At 48.8% G+C, this 14,602-nt stretch overlaps 1 protein-coding gene across 12 annotated transcripts in view; it reads left to right on the top strand.

Annotated features, from left to right (window-relative positions):
• The window catches only part of FAM219A (family with sequence similarity 219 member A), a 60,978-nt gene extending 46,384 nt beyond the window's left edge, over nt 1-14,594 (top strand). For 3 of the 12 annotated variants that reach the window (XM_074394991.1, XM_039474796.2, XM_010331733.3), the window contains exons 2-6: nt 6,653-6,701; nt 9,952-10,054; nt 10,292-10,372; nt 11,071-11,125; nt 11,661-14,594. In XM_074394991.1, the coding sequence (XP_074251092.1) occupies nt 6,653-6,701; nt 9,952-10,054; nt 10,292-10,372; nt 11,071-11,125; nt 11,661-11,816 (444 nt within the window). In that variant the 3' untranslated portion in view covers nt 11,817-14,594. Of the gene's footprint in view, nt 1-6,652; nt 6,753-9,951; nt 10,055-10,291; nt 10,373-11,070; nt 11,126-11,657 lie in introns of all 12 variants that reach the window. The other 9 variants (XM_074394990.1, XM_039474795.2, XM_010331732.3 and 6 more) reach the window with 3 other exon arrangements.
• Nucleotides 14,595-14,602: the final 8 nt, after the last annotated feature.

Below are 14,602 nucleotides of genomic sequence, written 5' to 3'. Positions count from 1 at the left end.
TTCTTATTTCTAAATTTAGTCTTTATCTTATGGACCCATCTGCTTATTTGACACTGTTGATTTATTCCACCTTGAAACTCTACTTGAATGGTTCCTAGTTCTACTCTTACATTCCTCTCTGCTTCTACCCAGTCTCCTTCTTCTATTCATTGCCTACGGTTGGATATATCCCAGAACTTCATCCTTGGTTTTTGTTTTTCACTCTGCTCATTCTGAGTGAACTTACTCTTCTCTGTGACTTCCATCATCACCAACCCACACCTATTTTCTGAGCTCCCATATTTCTAATCCTACCAACTAGTGATATCATCTGAGTGTCCAAAAGATACCTCAGAATTCAACATGTTCCCAAATGAACTCATCTGATTTTCCCTAGGAATGCAGTTGTGCCTTCTGTGTTTAATAACTACTCTTAGTAATTAGAACTCTTCCCAGTTAACTCCAGACAGAAAACTAGGAATGTCTAGACCCTTTGTTTTACATTTCACATCAGAAGCCTGCCAATTCTACTCCTTTTTTGACATCTTCCTTTCTGTCCTTTTATCTTCTGCTGCTGCTTGGTTCAGGCCCCTGTTATCTCTTGGCTGGCATTGTTGCAGTAGTTTCCTAATTATCCTTGCCTCCAATCTCACTCCCTTCCCACTCATCTTGTACATGGCTATCGGAGTATCCTTTTCCATCTTGAATCTGATCATGTTACTCCTTGCTTAAGGCTTCACTAGCTTCCCATCATCTTCTGAGTAAAGAAAAAAATCAAAGCCCACCTTCCAACATGATCTGAGCCCCCTCCTGACTCCGCCAACTTGATTTCCTGCAACCTTTCAGCATACCTTCTAAGTTTCAACTATAGCAAAATGCCAACTATTCTTTGAATGTACTATGCTAGTGTCATGCTTCTGAGACTTTTCACATGTTCCCTGAATGTCCTTACTACTCGCTCTTAAACTAACTGGTGACCTAATGTTTTGATATCTTTTCAAGTGTCTCCTTTGACCACCCTCCCTTTGTCCCATTCCCTCTACTTTTATATAGCTTTTGGTTACCTCTGTGAATAATTATTGGGAGCTTCTTAAAGATGGGACTGTTTTATTTGCTTTTATTTTTAGAGACAGGGTCTCAATATGTCAATATGCTGTGCAGACTGGACTTGAACTCCTGGGTTTAAGTGATCCTCCTGCCTTAGTATATGGTACTACAGGTGCATGCCAGCATGCCCAACTTTTTTCCATTTATATTTGTGAGCCCTAGCATCATTAAATAACTGAAAGAATTGTATCACACTGGAGTGAGGAAAGAGAGGAAACAGTGTGCCCTGTGGTCAGGCCTTTCCTCACACTAAGGAGGGTGTACCTTTTCCACAGATACCTCCACGTATAAGCCAGGCCCCAGCCTATATGGTGGTATCAGGGCTGCAGCTGCAGGCCAGCCATTCCTAATGCACACTGACCATGGTAGTGTAGGCCTCACTGAACCTATACTAATGATATCTATATAGTTAACATGGATATAGTGCTCAAGATATACTATGCTAAGGACTATTCTAACTGCTTAATACATATTAACTCCTTTTATCCTCACAAGAACCCTTGACCTAGGTATTAGTGTTAGTCCCATTTACAGAAGAGGAAGCTGAAACCCAGATAGTACAGCTAGTAACTGGAGGAGCTGGAATTTGAACCTAGGCACTCTGGCTCCAGAATCTGTGCTTTTAACCATTACAATATTCCTTTCAGTTAGCCAGGTGCAGTGGCACATGCCTGTAATCCCAGCACTTTGGGAGGCCGAGGCAGGCAGATTACCTGAGGTCAGGAGTTTGAGACCAGCCTGACCAATGTGGAAAAACCCCGTCTCTACTAAAAATAAAAACAATTAGCTGGGCGTGGTGGCATATGCCTGTAATCTCAGCTACTCAGGAGGCTGAGGCAGAAAAATCACTTGAACACAGGAATTGGAAGTTGTGGGGAGCCAAGACTGTGCCATTGCACTCCAGACTGGGCAGCAAGAGTGAAACTCCATCTCAAAAAAAAAAAAGAAAGAAAAGAAACAACAACAACAACAACAAAACACTATTCCTTTTAGTCTGTGTGGCAAGGAGAATGGGATTGTGTACACTGTCTTCATCAGAGCACCTGCATAGCACTGAGAGTGAGGTCAGCCCATCCAAGCCATATGTCTCTTGCGCGGTGGAGGAGGAGTATAATTTGAATGTTGGAGAGGCAATCACATGTCTACCGGGTACTTACATGAATCAGATGAGCTCATGAATCTGAAGACATACGTTAGGAGCTACAAGACCCGCTACAAGTCTTCTTTTTTGCCATCCAGAGTCCTACCAGAGTAGCCTGTAAAGGTCTGCGAGTCATTCAGGAAAGCAGACTCTTCCGTCTACTTCTCCAGGTCCTCCTTCTTAAGACTCCAGGCATGAGCCTTAAAGGTTCTACACTTGGTGTTTTCCTTTGTTTCCCTTTTTTACTCACCCAATTCTATCCTGCTTTTCTGGGATCTCTTAGGTCCCAGCCTACAATTTTATTGACTGCACTACCCACAGCTCCAACAAATAACGCCAGCCAGCTAAAGACAGTTCATGAGTTGGTACAGCCCTGGGGCAGGGAGACAAGGGAAGAGATTAATACGCAGACTGATGCTTGGGCCTGCAGGAAAGGATCAGCCTCCCAGAGGGCCTGTCTTTAGCTCCAAGCCCAAGTCATGTTCTCTTCCTTATGTCCCTCCCTACATGCTTTGAAAGATTATTGACTCCATCACTGACCTTGGGTAAGACATTTCCCCTCTGGGCCCAGTTTTCCTCATTTTTAAAAAGAATGGGTTGATAAGTTGATATTTGTTGAAGCCAGTGATAGGTACCCATGATCTCACCTCATTGTTTTCTCTACTTGCTATAAAAATTTCCATAATAAAATATTTTTAAAGATTTAAAATCAAAAGATTTTGGCCGGGCACGGTGGCTCACGCCTGTAATCCTAGCATTTTGGGAGGCTGAGGTGGGTGGATCATGAGGTCAAGAGATCGAGACCATCCTGGTCAACATGGTGAAAGCCCGTCTCTACTAAAAAAATACAAAAAATCAGCTGGGCATTGTGGTGCATGCCTGTAATCCCAGCTACTCAGGAGGCTGAGGCAGGAGAATTGCCTGAACCCAGGAGGCGGAGGTTGCGGTGAGCCAAGATTGCGCCATTGCACTCCAGCCTGGGTAACAAGAGCGAAACTCCATCTCAATAAATAAATAAATAAATAAATAAATAAATAAATAAATAAAATCAAAAGATTTTAACTTAAAAAAAAATAAAACATTTTCTCCAACAAAATGTTGCAACAGGCTGATACATAAATGAAAAAAAGGTGAATCTACCCTTGTTAAAGGGAAGCCAGACCCCCATCCTATTGTTCCCCCCTCACAGTCACTCAGGGAACACAGTTTAATGAAAATCAGTGAACCAAACTATTATGATTTTAAGGAGTCTTCTGATGCTTTTGCCTTCCTCTAGCTATATTGGCTTTGCACTGGCCATTAGCCTATATATCCTGTCCCAGAAACAGTGAGGCTGGGCTATTAATCATATCTGTAATCTTTGGAGAATTTATTTGAAGGATTGCAGAAACATGGGCTGCTCTTAGAGATGCATTTCAATGTCTGTCTCTGCTGAGTGTTTATTAATAATCTTGTTAATCCCCACTCTAGTTCCCGGATCTAGCTAACGCCTTCAGATGTCCTTGGGGGGCACTTTAAATTCTCCCTGACTTCTTGGAGCCAGGCACTTCCTTCTGCCTGGAGTCTTTTCTGATACATTCATGAATATTTTACATTTAATCTCCCTGATTACATTGCCATGTGATGGTTGTGGTGCATTGGCTGCATTTCTAAGGGAAGACACAGAGGAAGCTCACAGTAAAGGCTTAAGTTTGCAGGCACAGTTTCAGAGATCTTTGTGCTTGCCACTAAGGTAGCCTTCTGTCATGAATAGTGATGGAGGAGATGCTGAATGGTGGGCTTTGCATGGGGCCTCTCAACCTAGGGCTCTGCCCCCTGGTCAGGCCCACCCTGAGTCATGGCCCAAAGGAGTTGGCAGTTTCATTCAGGATCACATACCACCAGGAACTGCCCAGTAGGCCTCAAGGGCCACATGTAGGTCCCTGTGACCAGAGTTGCTCAACAGCTTCCCAGGCCCTGTCCTTCCTGCACAATCTACCTCCCATGTTACCATTTACACCCAGTACTCCAGACTGAAAGAAGAAACTCTGATGAAGTCATCTGCACTGAGGAGTACAAAGTTAGCCCCAAGTGTCTAAAGGCTTGGGTTTTTAAAAATCAGCCCTAGAGAAAGAACGGTGAGGCCTAACACTCTCATATGATAGATGGGGTGGAGGGTTAAGGAGAAGCAGGATTGAAAGACCAAAGATTTAAAGGTCATCGATATAAAAACGCCAATCTGAACTATAGGAGACATCAGGGCTCCCCAAGGAGAGAGAGGAGGGCTGAGGGCAGCACCCTACAGAGGAGGCAGAGGGTTGTGGGAGGACAGAGAAATGATTGTCAAAGAGGCAAGAGATGAGCCAAGGGAGGAAGCCTTTTCCAAATGCATGTGGTATATGTGACATGTGACAAATGCTATAAAAAAGGTGAAGGAATGTGACTTGGGACTTGGAAATGTGCCAGTGCTGCCCTGGTAGGGTCCCACCAGCATGTTTATGGGATTTGTCCTTTAAAAAGCCTTCCCTCTGGCTGCTTTGCAGTGAGCGCTTTCTGAGGCCCACAGGAAATCCAAAGCCCAGCTGTCCCATCTCTCCCTCCCCTGCAGGCAGCAGCTGAGAGGGTGTTCTGACTACAGAGAGGCATCTCAGGGCCACTAGAGGTTTGCTTCTCCAAGGCTGTGTGACACAGGTGCTATGAGTCTCTAAAGGAGGTTGCTGAGCCAGGGAGGATGAAGGACTTGCAGCATGGGAAATGGCCCAAGATGCAGAGACTGCAGCACTCAGCCTTTCTTTCTGAGGAAAGCTTTCTGCTCTTCTCCTACTCAGTCAGGGCTAAGGATGTGCTCTACATGGCCTGAAGGAACACAGACAAGGCCAAGATTTCCCTCCCAAACATTCTAGACTTTTCCCTTTCCCCTTAGTTACAAGCATGTTTTCATTCCCACTGCCTCATTTTAAAGGGAACAGAAGCCACCATAATGGTTATATACCCTTCCCTTGCTGGATCACCAGCAGTCATTCAGATCCCTGGGCCTGACACCGTGGCAGCATTCTACATGCCCATCTGTCTACTCCCTGCGTCCTCAGAGGCAGAACAGGCAGCAGCCTTGGATCCCCTCTGCACTCCTCACACCTTAGGCTTAGTACTCTATGGGCCTAAGGTGTGAGGAGTGTCTTAAAATGCAAAGACAACTAGGATGTTATCACCCCTATCAATGGTTGGCCATCAGAGTCTCAGGAAGAATGTAGATGACCTCAGCTGCCTCCAGCTGACTGAGGCAGGGTGGGCTAGGGCTCTGGATATTGCAGCAGAGAAGGGTATTTGTGAGGGGATGGCAAGGCTAGATAAGGACTTTGGGCCAGGTGCGGTGGCTCACGCCTGTAATCCCAGCACTTTAGGAGGCTGAGGTGGGCGGATCACAATGTCAGGAGTTCAAGACCAGCCTGGCCAATATGATGAAACCCATTTCTACTAAAAATACAAAAATTAGCTGGGCATGGTGGCACACGCCTGTAGTCCCAGCTGCTCAGGAGGCTGAGGCAGGAGAATCGCTTGAACCCGGGAGGCGGAGTTTGCAGTGAGCTGCGATCGCCACTGCACTCCAACCTAGGTGACAGAGTCCTACCAAAAAAAGGACTCTGGACAGCACAAGACCCAGCCCTGTGAGAGGAAGTTAGCAGAGAGGGCAGTGAGGAGGATGTCAGAGGTTCCAGACTCAGGACAATACACAAAATGTGTGCTTTCCTATCTTCCTGGCCATCTGTAGAATCAAGTGTTTTGTACTCTGAGCAGCAAAAGACTAACTGGCCACCTGCTGGTTTGTCATTATTTGTCTTCTCACCTACCATACCTAGCCAATCTTTCAGGTTCTCCCAGGAGACACTCTTTAGGTGTCATTTGTGAACTGGAGAAGTCCTCATTAGATCTCTTTTGTCCGATGGCTGTAGCCTTGAAGGCTGGTGTGGCTTGGCCAGTTAGTTCTCTGGATCCTGTGAAGGCACCTGTTCAGCACTGGGAAACAGGGAGAAGACCAACCTCAGAGAACACTACTTTCCCCTTAACCTAGACTTAAACTCACAGGAGTCTAGAAAAACCTTGCTAAGCAAGTATACAGAAAAGGCCTGAGGGGAAGGGCTACTAGTATGGGAGTTAGGAGAAGGAAGTCCTGTGAGTTTAAAGAAATCATGGTGGGCTTTCTGAAGGAAGCTGGACCATATAGGACTTTGAGGACAGATACCCAGTTCCTTGGTTTTTCTACCTAGCCCAGTGATTTTGTCCCACCATAGATGGGTTTACCCTCTCTCCCTGAATGCCCTGCCTGCTGTCAGGGGTGAATGCTCCCAGAAGCCTAGGGGGCAGGTGGGAAGGCCAGCTTCAGGGCTGAGAGCAGCCCCCTGTCTTCACTTTCTAACAACTCTCTGTCTTACTGCGTTCTCCCCATAGGACCCAGCCGCCGCCTCCATCTCAGACGGAGACTGTGACGCCCGGGAGGGTGAGTCAGTAGCCATGAATTACAAACCATCCCCGCTCCAAGTGAAGCTGGGTGAGTGTGTCTGGGAGATGAGGGAGATGTGGGGAGTACACAAGGTGCTCTGGGCTGGGTCAACAATGAGGTGCCACAGATAAACCAGCTCAGCCTAGATGATTCCAAGACTCAAGTCTTCAAGTCATTGGCACTGCCAGGCACCTTGTCTCCTGCAGGCAAAGAGTGCAGTTACAGTTCTCTGCAGGAGCCTGAAACTCTAGGAGGCATTTCTGAAGCCAAGAATGTTCCAGGTATTCTGGGGGATAGCTGCAGGGGGAAAAGCATGGAATCCCAGAGAGAGGACTTGGAAGTCCCATCAAACACTGGATCAGGCTGCCTTAGAGGTGGGGTGTTACTTGCTACGTCTAAGGGATAGAAAGGAATGAGGGTTCCAACTCTAGAAGCCGAGCCCTTCACCCTATTGCAACCTGAGCCCATCTAGAGATCTCAGAGCCTGGTTGGCACTATTTGGGAGAATTTCCCCTTCATTTCTTAGAAAACCCAAATATCTCCCCTTCTTTCCAGGTCACGTTTCCCTTGTGGCTTTGTCTCATGTCTACTCCAAAGTCAGTTTACTGTACAGCCGGATCCTGTGAAGTCCCCTTGCTCCTGGCTACTGTCCACAGCCCTGTCACTATTGCTCTCCCTTCACCCCACATGTTGCCCCTCTCTCTTCAGGGACCAAAGTTTCACTATCTCACAGCTGCTGTAAATAATACACTTCTATGAAAACTTTGGTTTCTTGAAGAGAAATTATGAAATAGGACATACAGGAAAGAGTTTACAATTAAATATAGGTCATGACTATCTTTCCATGCTCCTCTGCCATCTGAGGCACCCTCCTATCCATCCTCCTCCTCAGGCTCCTGCGACCCAACAATTACTGCTGCCTCCTCAGTCTGAAAGTCCCTTTCCCTAAAACTTCCTCCCTCCTTTCCACAGAGGCCTATACTTTTATTCAACTACTTTTTTTTTTCTTACCCTGCTTGCTTCTCTCCTTCCAGACCACACCCAGGGAGCCTCTTTAGCTTTTTTTCTAAACAAGAACAGTTCTCTCAGTGGAATATGTTCATATTCCTAGGACATCAGATTAAAACTGCAGCCAATTTTATTTATGATTGGGGTTTTTTAGACGGAGTCTTGCTCTGTTGCCCAGGCTGGAGTGCAGTGACCCAATCTTGTCTCACTGCAACCTCTGCCTCCCAGGTTCAAGTGATTCTCCTACCTCAGCCTCTCAAGTAGCTGGAATTACAAGCATGCACCACTACACCTGGCTAATTTTTATATTTTTAGTAAAGATAGGGTTTCACCACATTGGCCACGCTGGTCTTGAATTCCTGATTTCAAGTGATCTGCCCACCTTGGCCTCCCAGAGTGCTGGGATTACAGGTGTGAGCCACCATGCCCAGCCTATTATTGTTTATTGTAACAATACAAGTTTTTTGTTTTTTTTTTGTTTTTTTTTTTTGAGACAGAGTTTCACTCTTGTTACCCAGGCTGGAGTTGGCCGGGCGCAGTGGCTCAAGCCTGTAATCCCAGCACTTTGGGAGGCCGAGGCGGGTGGATCACGAGGTCGAGAGATCAAGACCATCCCGGTCAACATTGTGAAACCCCATCTCTACTAAAAGTATTTTAACAAGCATAACTTCTTTACTCTCCCCCATTACGTTCCCCTCCTAAGAGGTAACTATTCCAAGCCTTTTTAGTTTTTGTAGTTTTACTTTGTATTTTAACGTAAGTGGTGTCATATCATGCACATTTTCTGAAACTTGGCCTTCCCTCTCCCACCACTTAACTCTTGGAGCTCCTTCCAATGTCAGCATATAGAAAGTGACTTCATTCTTTTAAATGGTTGTATAATAGTCTGTAGTTTGCTTTTTCCAGTTTATTGTTTGCTTTTTCCCACTATTTCAAACAATTTTAGCATGCTTTTAAAATAACATCATTTTTTTCTCCCCATTACATTACCATCAAAGCTCCTCATGAAAATTCACAGCATTGCCCCTGTTGCACCAAGTACCACCAGGAACTTTAAGGCAAACTGCACCCCCTAGAGGCCTGGAGTGGTAATGGCATTTGCCATCTGTTGGAAAGAAGCTGGAAAAAGCTGGAATCAGATGAGCAGTGGCAAAGAAAGAAGGTCAAAGCATAGGAGACAGAGATTCAGAGACATGAGGTCAGGGAAATTTCAAAGTGAGTCACAGTAGCTGTAAAGGTCATTCTCATCCTTACCCTCTGGAGCATTTGGTTATTTGATGAGACATTTTCCCTAGCGTCCCTCTCCACCTAACAGTTCCTTTTCCTGTATCTGGGCTTTACTTGAGTTGAGTAGGGAGATGGGCTCCTCCAGGGCCCACGCAGCTACTTATTTTAACAGTTGTCACACACCAGGAAGTGGAGTGGGTCACCTGATGGCCAGTCCCATGAACCTAGTAGGCTCTGGAGCCTTGGAGAACTCAGACCTTGGCAAAGGAGTCAGGAACACCACTCAGGCAGTGTAGCCAAATGGGCTCCCCCAACCTCCTGCCCACTACCTTGCAGCCCAATTCTGCCCCTCCCACATCACAACCTTCAGTGGCTCCTTTTTCCTTCTGCATGAATCCCAAACTCCTCTGTCTGGCATTCAAGTCCTTCATGTTCTGAGTTTGTAACCAGAGAGTCTTCAGCCCCCTAAGCACAGAACCTGACATATGATTAGCGACATGGATATTGCTGAATGAATAAGTGACTGAATAAATGGATTTTACTTCTCTAACCAGACCTCTCTCTTCACCCCTGTATCCAAAGCCACATTTGTGCTCACTTATAAATGCATTTTTGCACATATTATCCCTCCTTCCTAGAATGCCCACCTCTCTCCAGGTCATGATGTCACCTAAAGGAAGCCCTCTCTGACTGTCCCATCCTTCTGTGATTGTCTCTCCCTCTCCAGCCTTTCCCTAGCATCAAGTACCCACTAACTACTAGACATGGCAGTTGTGGTTCCTGGAAAATAGGGGGCAGCCTCCTCTTTCCCCAAACCCCAACATCTGCCTCAGGTTGTGCAGGGCCAGGTACTATATCCACCAAGCAGCAGGGGCCTAGAAATGGGGTCCCTGCCTCAGTCCTTCTAGGAGCAGTTGGTTTCACAGTGGAAGCCCAGCCCAGGCTGCCCTGAGTGGTAAGGCAGGGTGGCCTCAAGGGCAGGACACAGCTTCCTTCCCATGTTTTCCTGCAGAGAAGCAGCGGGAGCTGGCCCGGAAGGGCTCCCTGAAGAACGGCAGCATGGGTAGCCCTGTCAACCAGCAACCCAAGAAGAACAATGTCATGGCCCGAACGAGGTAGAGGCCCTCCCTACCCCACCTGGACCCTGCCAGCAAGTAACTATCTTTGCTGGTCTTGAGCCACCCCTCTTCCCTCCCTCCTCAGGCCCAGCTCCTCTCTGAGGAGACAGCCTCAACAGGATCCAAGAAAGGGAGGGAGGGAAGGATGGAAGTGGTAGGATGAGGCCCAACCTAGTCCCTTGCCAGGTTTGTTTGCTCCACTTGCCACTCCAACTCCCAAAATTCTTCACCCAGGCTGGTCGTCCCCAATAAAGGCTACTCCTCGCTTGACCAGAGCCCAGATGAGAAGCCACTGGTAGCCCTTGACACAGACAGGTGTGTATGGGGGCCTGGGGGTAGCTGGGCAGACCAAAGGAAACTGTGTTGCACAAGTGGGCCATACAGGCCATACCTGCTATAATGTCAGAATTGGAGTATTATTCAGCCAGAATCTCTCCAAGGGTGAATTCTCCAGGGACTGGAATTTTTTTTTTTTTTTTTTTACAGTGGGAGGGACCAAAGGCTTAAGGGAGGTGGCAAAGAGAGGAAAGGGGAGCCTGTGCTGTCTGCTGTCTGCTGTCAGCCTGGGACAACTGATCCAACAGTTGTCCCTAACTGGCCTGTTATGTGGTCCCTGGCTAGCAAATGTGATGCTTAATGCCCCCACCCCCTCAGGGAGGAGCCCTAGTCCTTGGAAAACACCTGGCTAGACTTGGACTTTGGGAAAACTCTGCAAGTCAGGGTGATTTGAGTCTAGAAAAAAAAAAAAAAGGTGGGAAGGAAGGGGGCAAAAGGAGCACCTGCTATATTTCGAAGGAGGTTAAGGATAAAAATTTATTTTCAAAGGTGGGGCTAGGGAACTTGTCTTTAAAAATTCTGCATTTGCACAGCAGGCATGGCTTTTATTGAGATTTTGCTTTTTATTTGGAACTATGAAGGAGGTGTGGGATGCTGACTAATGGGGAGATGGGATTGCAGAGAGTTTTCTACCTAATTTCTTGGAATCACTTTCCCTCTCTTTCCTCCATGGCCAGCGATGATGACTTTGACATGTCCAGATACTCCTCCTCTGGCTACTCCTCTGCTGAGGTGAGCCCCTACCCCTTCCCGCCCTAGACATCACCAGACAGGATCACCTCTATCCAGCGGGAGGGCTGGGGTCAATACCCAAGTGCACGGGAAAAGAGGGCTGGGCAGGACTGGGTGGTGCCCTGCACAGGGTGGGCCTAGGATAGGATGGAAAAGAAGCTGTCACTGGCCTCAAGTGCAGGGAGCCCAGGGTTAGGAGCGGGGCTTTAGATTGGAGCAGGCTACTTAAATAGAACGATGTAAAACGCTGTGAAATACAGGTGATAGCCAGCCTGATAGGGCAAAACCCGAATAGAAGCAGGACCAGAGGTATGAAGTTGACCTTAGAATGGGGAGGGGTGACTAGAAAAAGCGTGAGTCCAGAGGTGAAGGGAGGTGCCTGGGCAGGAGCAGGGCCTAGGGGTATGGACAGACCGGGGACAGGGCAGTGCTCGCCGTCTGGATTGGGGCACCGACCACCTGGAGTGACCACAGAGCCGTGGGTGGTGCCTCCCTGCCACTCGGGCCTGACCTCCCTCCCCTTTGCCTACAGCAGATCAACCAAGATTTGAACATCCAGCTGCTGAAGGACGGATACCGGTTAGATGAGATCCCCGACGATGAGGACCTAGACCTCATTCCCCCCAAGTCCGTGAACCCCACCTGCATGTGCTGCCAGGCCACGTCCTCCACTGCCTGCCACATTCAGTAGCAGGCGGGGCCACTGCAGCCGCCGGGGCAGAGCCACCAAGGGCCGGGTAGGACGGGCAGAGGCCGACCCCTCCCCAGCTCGTCTGCCTGTCCCTGGCCCCACGCCCCTGCAGCCGCCAACCTCGTAACAGTCATTGCTTCCTCCTATGGTAGGACGTGTACCTCTGTGTGTTCATGGAGCCGGAGAAACCAAAATAGGGTATCTCTCCACCTGGGGGCTGAGGAGGGGTGGGGCCATTTGTTCAGTTACCTGGGGGAACCTCACCCAGCACCCTGCCCCGCTTCCCAGGGCTGAGTCCGGTGGTGGAGAGAGAAGACTGGACGTCAGGGAGGTCAACATTAACGAGTGGGGGGATCACAAAGCCAGGGGCTTGGCCCCACCCCAGCAAAGCCATGAACCCCCCAGCCCCAGCCTCAGCCTAACCAGGAAAGGGGCTCAGAGGGAGAAAGGCCCAGGGCATTGGGGACGGATCCCAGCATCTCGGAGTCCCCTTCACACACCCCCTGAGGGCCCATGTTTCTATTTGCATATCCCCCTCCTCAGATGGGAAGCCTGGCAAAGCTGCCCTTCAGGGTAGTGCCCCTCACTCATTGGATCACTGCCTTCTTCCTCCTCTTGCCCCATTCACCCACTTCCTTGCTCCCTGGGAGTGGGGCAGGGTAAGGTGGGCCTAGAGACAGGCTGAAGTTTGGATGGTGTGATCTGTCCTCACTGGCCCCTCACCAATGCATCTATCTCTCTGCCACCAACCACCCTATCCCACCCCCACCCTCACCCACCCTTCTCCTCATTAGTCTCAATGCCAGGCTGGAAGCAGGGAGTAAGGCTGGCCTCCAATGGCCCATTCCCCTCACCCCAGCCCAAGATCTGGGAGGCTGCTTCCCAGTAAGAATCCAGGAGCAAGCTTTGGAGAATCCAGTGGACTGAGTGGCTGTATGGATGTGGTTATTTGGATGTGGTAGGGAGTGCTTAGCCGAATGTGTGTGTATCTCTGAGGCTGTCAAGGGGTGGGTGTGTGTGTGTCTCTGTTGGACCTGCCTCTCCTCAGTCTGTTCCCATCATAGATGTGGGTGTCCCTGGTGGGGAAGTGCCTGTGTGGTCTGTTTACAGTGCAGAAGGCAGCTCAGCAGTGCAATGGGCTGAGAGCCCCGGGTGGGGAGTCAGAGCCTGGGTTCTCTGGTGGTGGCTCTGACCCCTCCCTGTGATCCTCAGCAAGCCACTTGCTTTCTCTGGGCTTCAATTTCCTCAGCCTGAAAATGAGCAGCAAGCTGAAATTATTTTTAAGATCCTTTTATACCTGAAAGTGTTTCTTCATAGGAATTTCTTGGTGGGGAAGGGGTAATCTCTGTGTGTCTCAGTACACCGAGAAGTTGGGGTGGGATGAGTTGTGTGTGTCTGTAGAAAGGGGAAGGGGCAGTTCCTATCAGGACTGTGTATGTCTGAGCACATGTGGCTCTGTTTGGGATTACATGTTTGTCTGTGAATGTATATGTGTGTTGGGGATGTCTATTATGTGTGGCTGTATAGGGTATCTGTAGGTCAAGATGTGTACACAGCTGCTTCTGCTATTGCTGGTTTGGGGGAGGGGGCCAGAAAGCTGAGGCTGAAAATCAAGAGGGAGGGGGTGAGGAAGGCCCTCCTCTGGGGCTGGGCAGTTTCGACCTGCCACCGTGTGAAGAAAAATGAAAGTGCAGCTAGCCTAAGACAGTACAGGCCTGTGCCCCACATACCTTATAGCACAGGCCCAGGTGGATCAGCTCATGCTAACACCCCACACATGTTGGTGAATCCACTCCCATGGATCCACTCACATGCTGCAAGCATATAGTGGACTCACCCACAGCCCACTCTCTAGACACAAATCCTGGGACGTAGGAGCTGGAATGAGGAGCAATGAGAGGAGGGAGTGAGGCTGTTGGCTTAGGAAGGGTGGCACCTCTCCCTGCACCATACCCAGGAACTGCCAACTCAAAACTATTGGGGTACAGCTCACCACCCCCCAATTCATCAACCCATCCCTACCTCCTCTAGTGCAGGGGCCCAAGTTAGATAATGAGAAAATGCCAAAGGGAGGCAAGGACAGAGAAGGTACCCGCAGGACCCACAAGGCCCCTATTAGCCCCCATCTGAGCCCATCTCTCCCCCTAGATGAACATCCCCCCAACCCCTGTGCCCCTATCATCTGGACCGCAGAACCAGGCTTCCCACTACCACCTTCACCAACCCGGGGCTCCTTGACTCACCTTTCTAGAACATGGGTACCTCCTCTTTTGGGGGGCTTATTTAGACTGCTGCCTTTGCTGCTGACTTGCTGTGTGACTCGGGCCCATTATTCAATCACTGTGGCCCTGAGACACCAGGGAAAATCTCCCTCCCACAGGACATACTAGTTCCCTGGCAGGCAGGGGCTTCCATCTGAGGCAGTGTATGTGTGGCAGAGAGAGACAGGAAGCTGGCAGTGGCAGCTTCTGTGTCTAGGGAGGGGGATGGCTCCCCCCTTCCCTGTCTGGGAGGTTAGAGTGAAGAATCTAGGCCTTAGCTTGCCCTCCTGCCACCCTTCCCCTTGTAGATACTGCCTTAACACTCCCTCTACTCTCAGCTGTGGCTGCCACCCAGCCAGGTTTCTCCGTGCTCACTAATTTATTTCCAGGAAGGTGTGTGGAAGACATGAGCCGTGTATAATATTTTTTTTTAACATTTTCATTGCAGTATTGACCATCATCCTTGGTTGTGTATCGTGTAACACAAATAATGATATTAAAAGCATCAAACAAGCCAGCCTCAGC

Source organism: Saimiri boliviensis, chromosome 2 (assembly GCF_048565385.1).
Source record: "Saimiri boliviensis isolate mSaiBol1 chromosome 2, mSaiBol1.pri, whole genome shotgun sequence".
In the NCBI taxonomy this organism is placed as follows: Eukaryota; Metazoa; Chordata; class Mammalia; order Primates; family Cebidae; genus Saimiri; species Saimiri boliviensis.
Note: the sequence above shows the minus strand (reverse complement) of the source record. Positions and strands in the feature narration are given on the sequence as shown.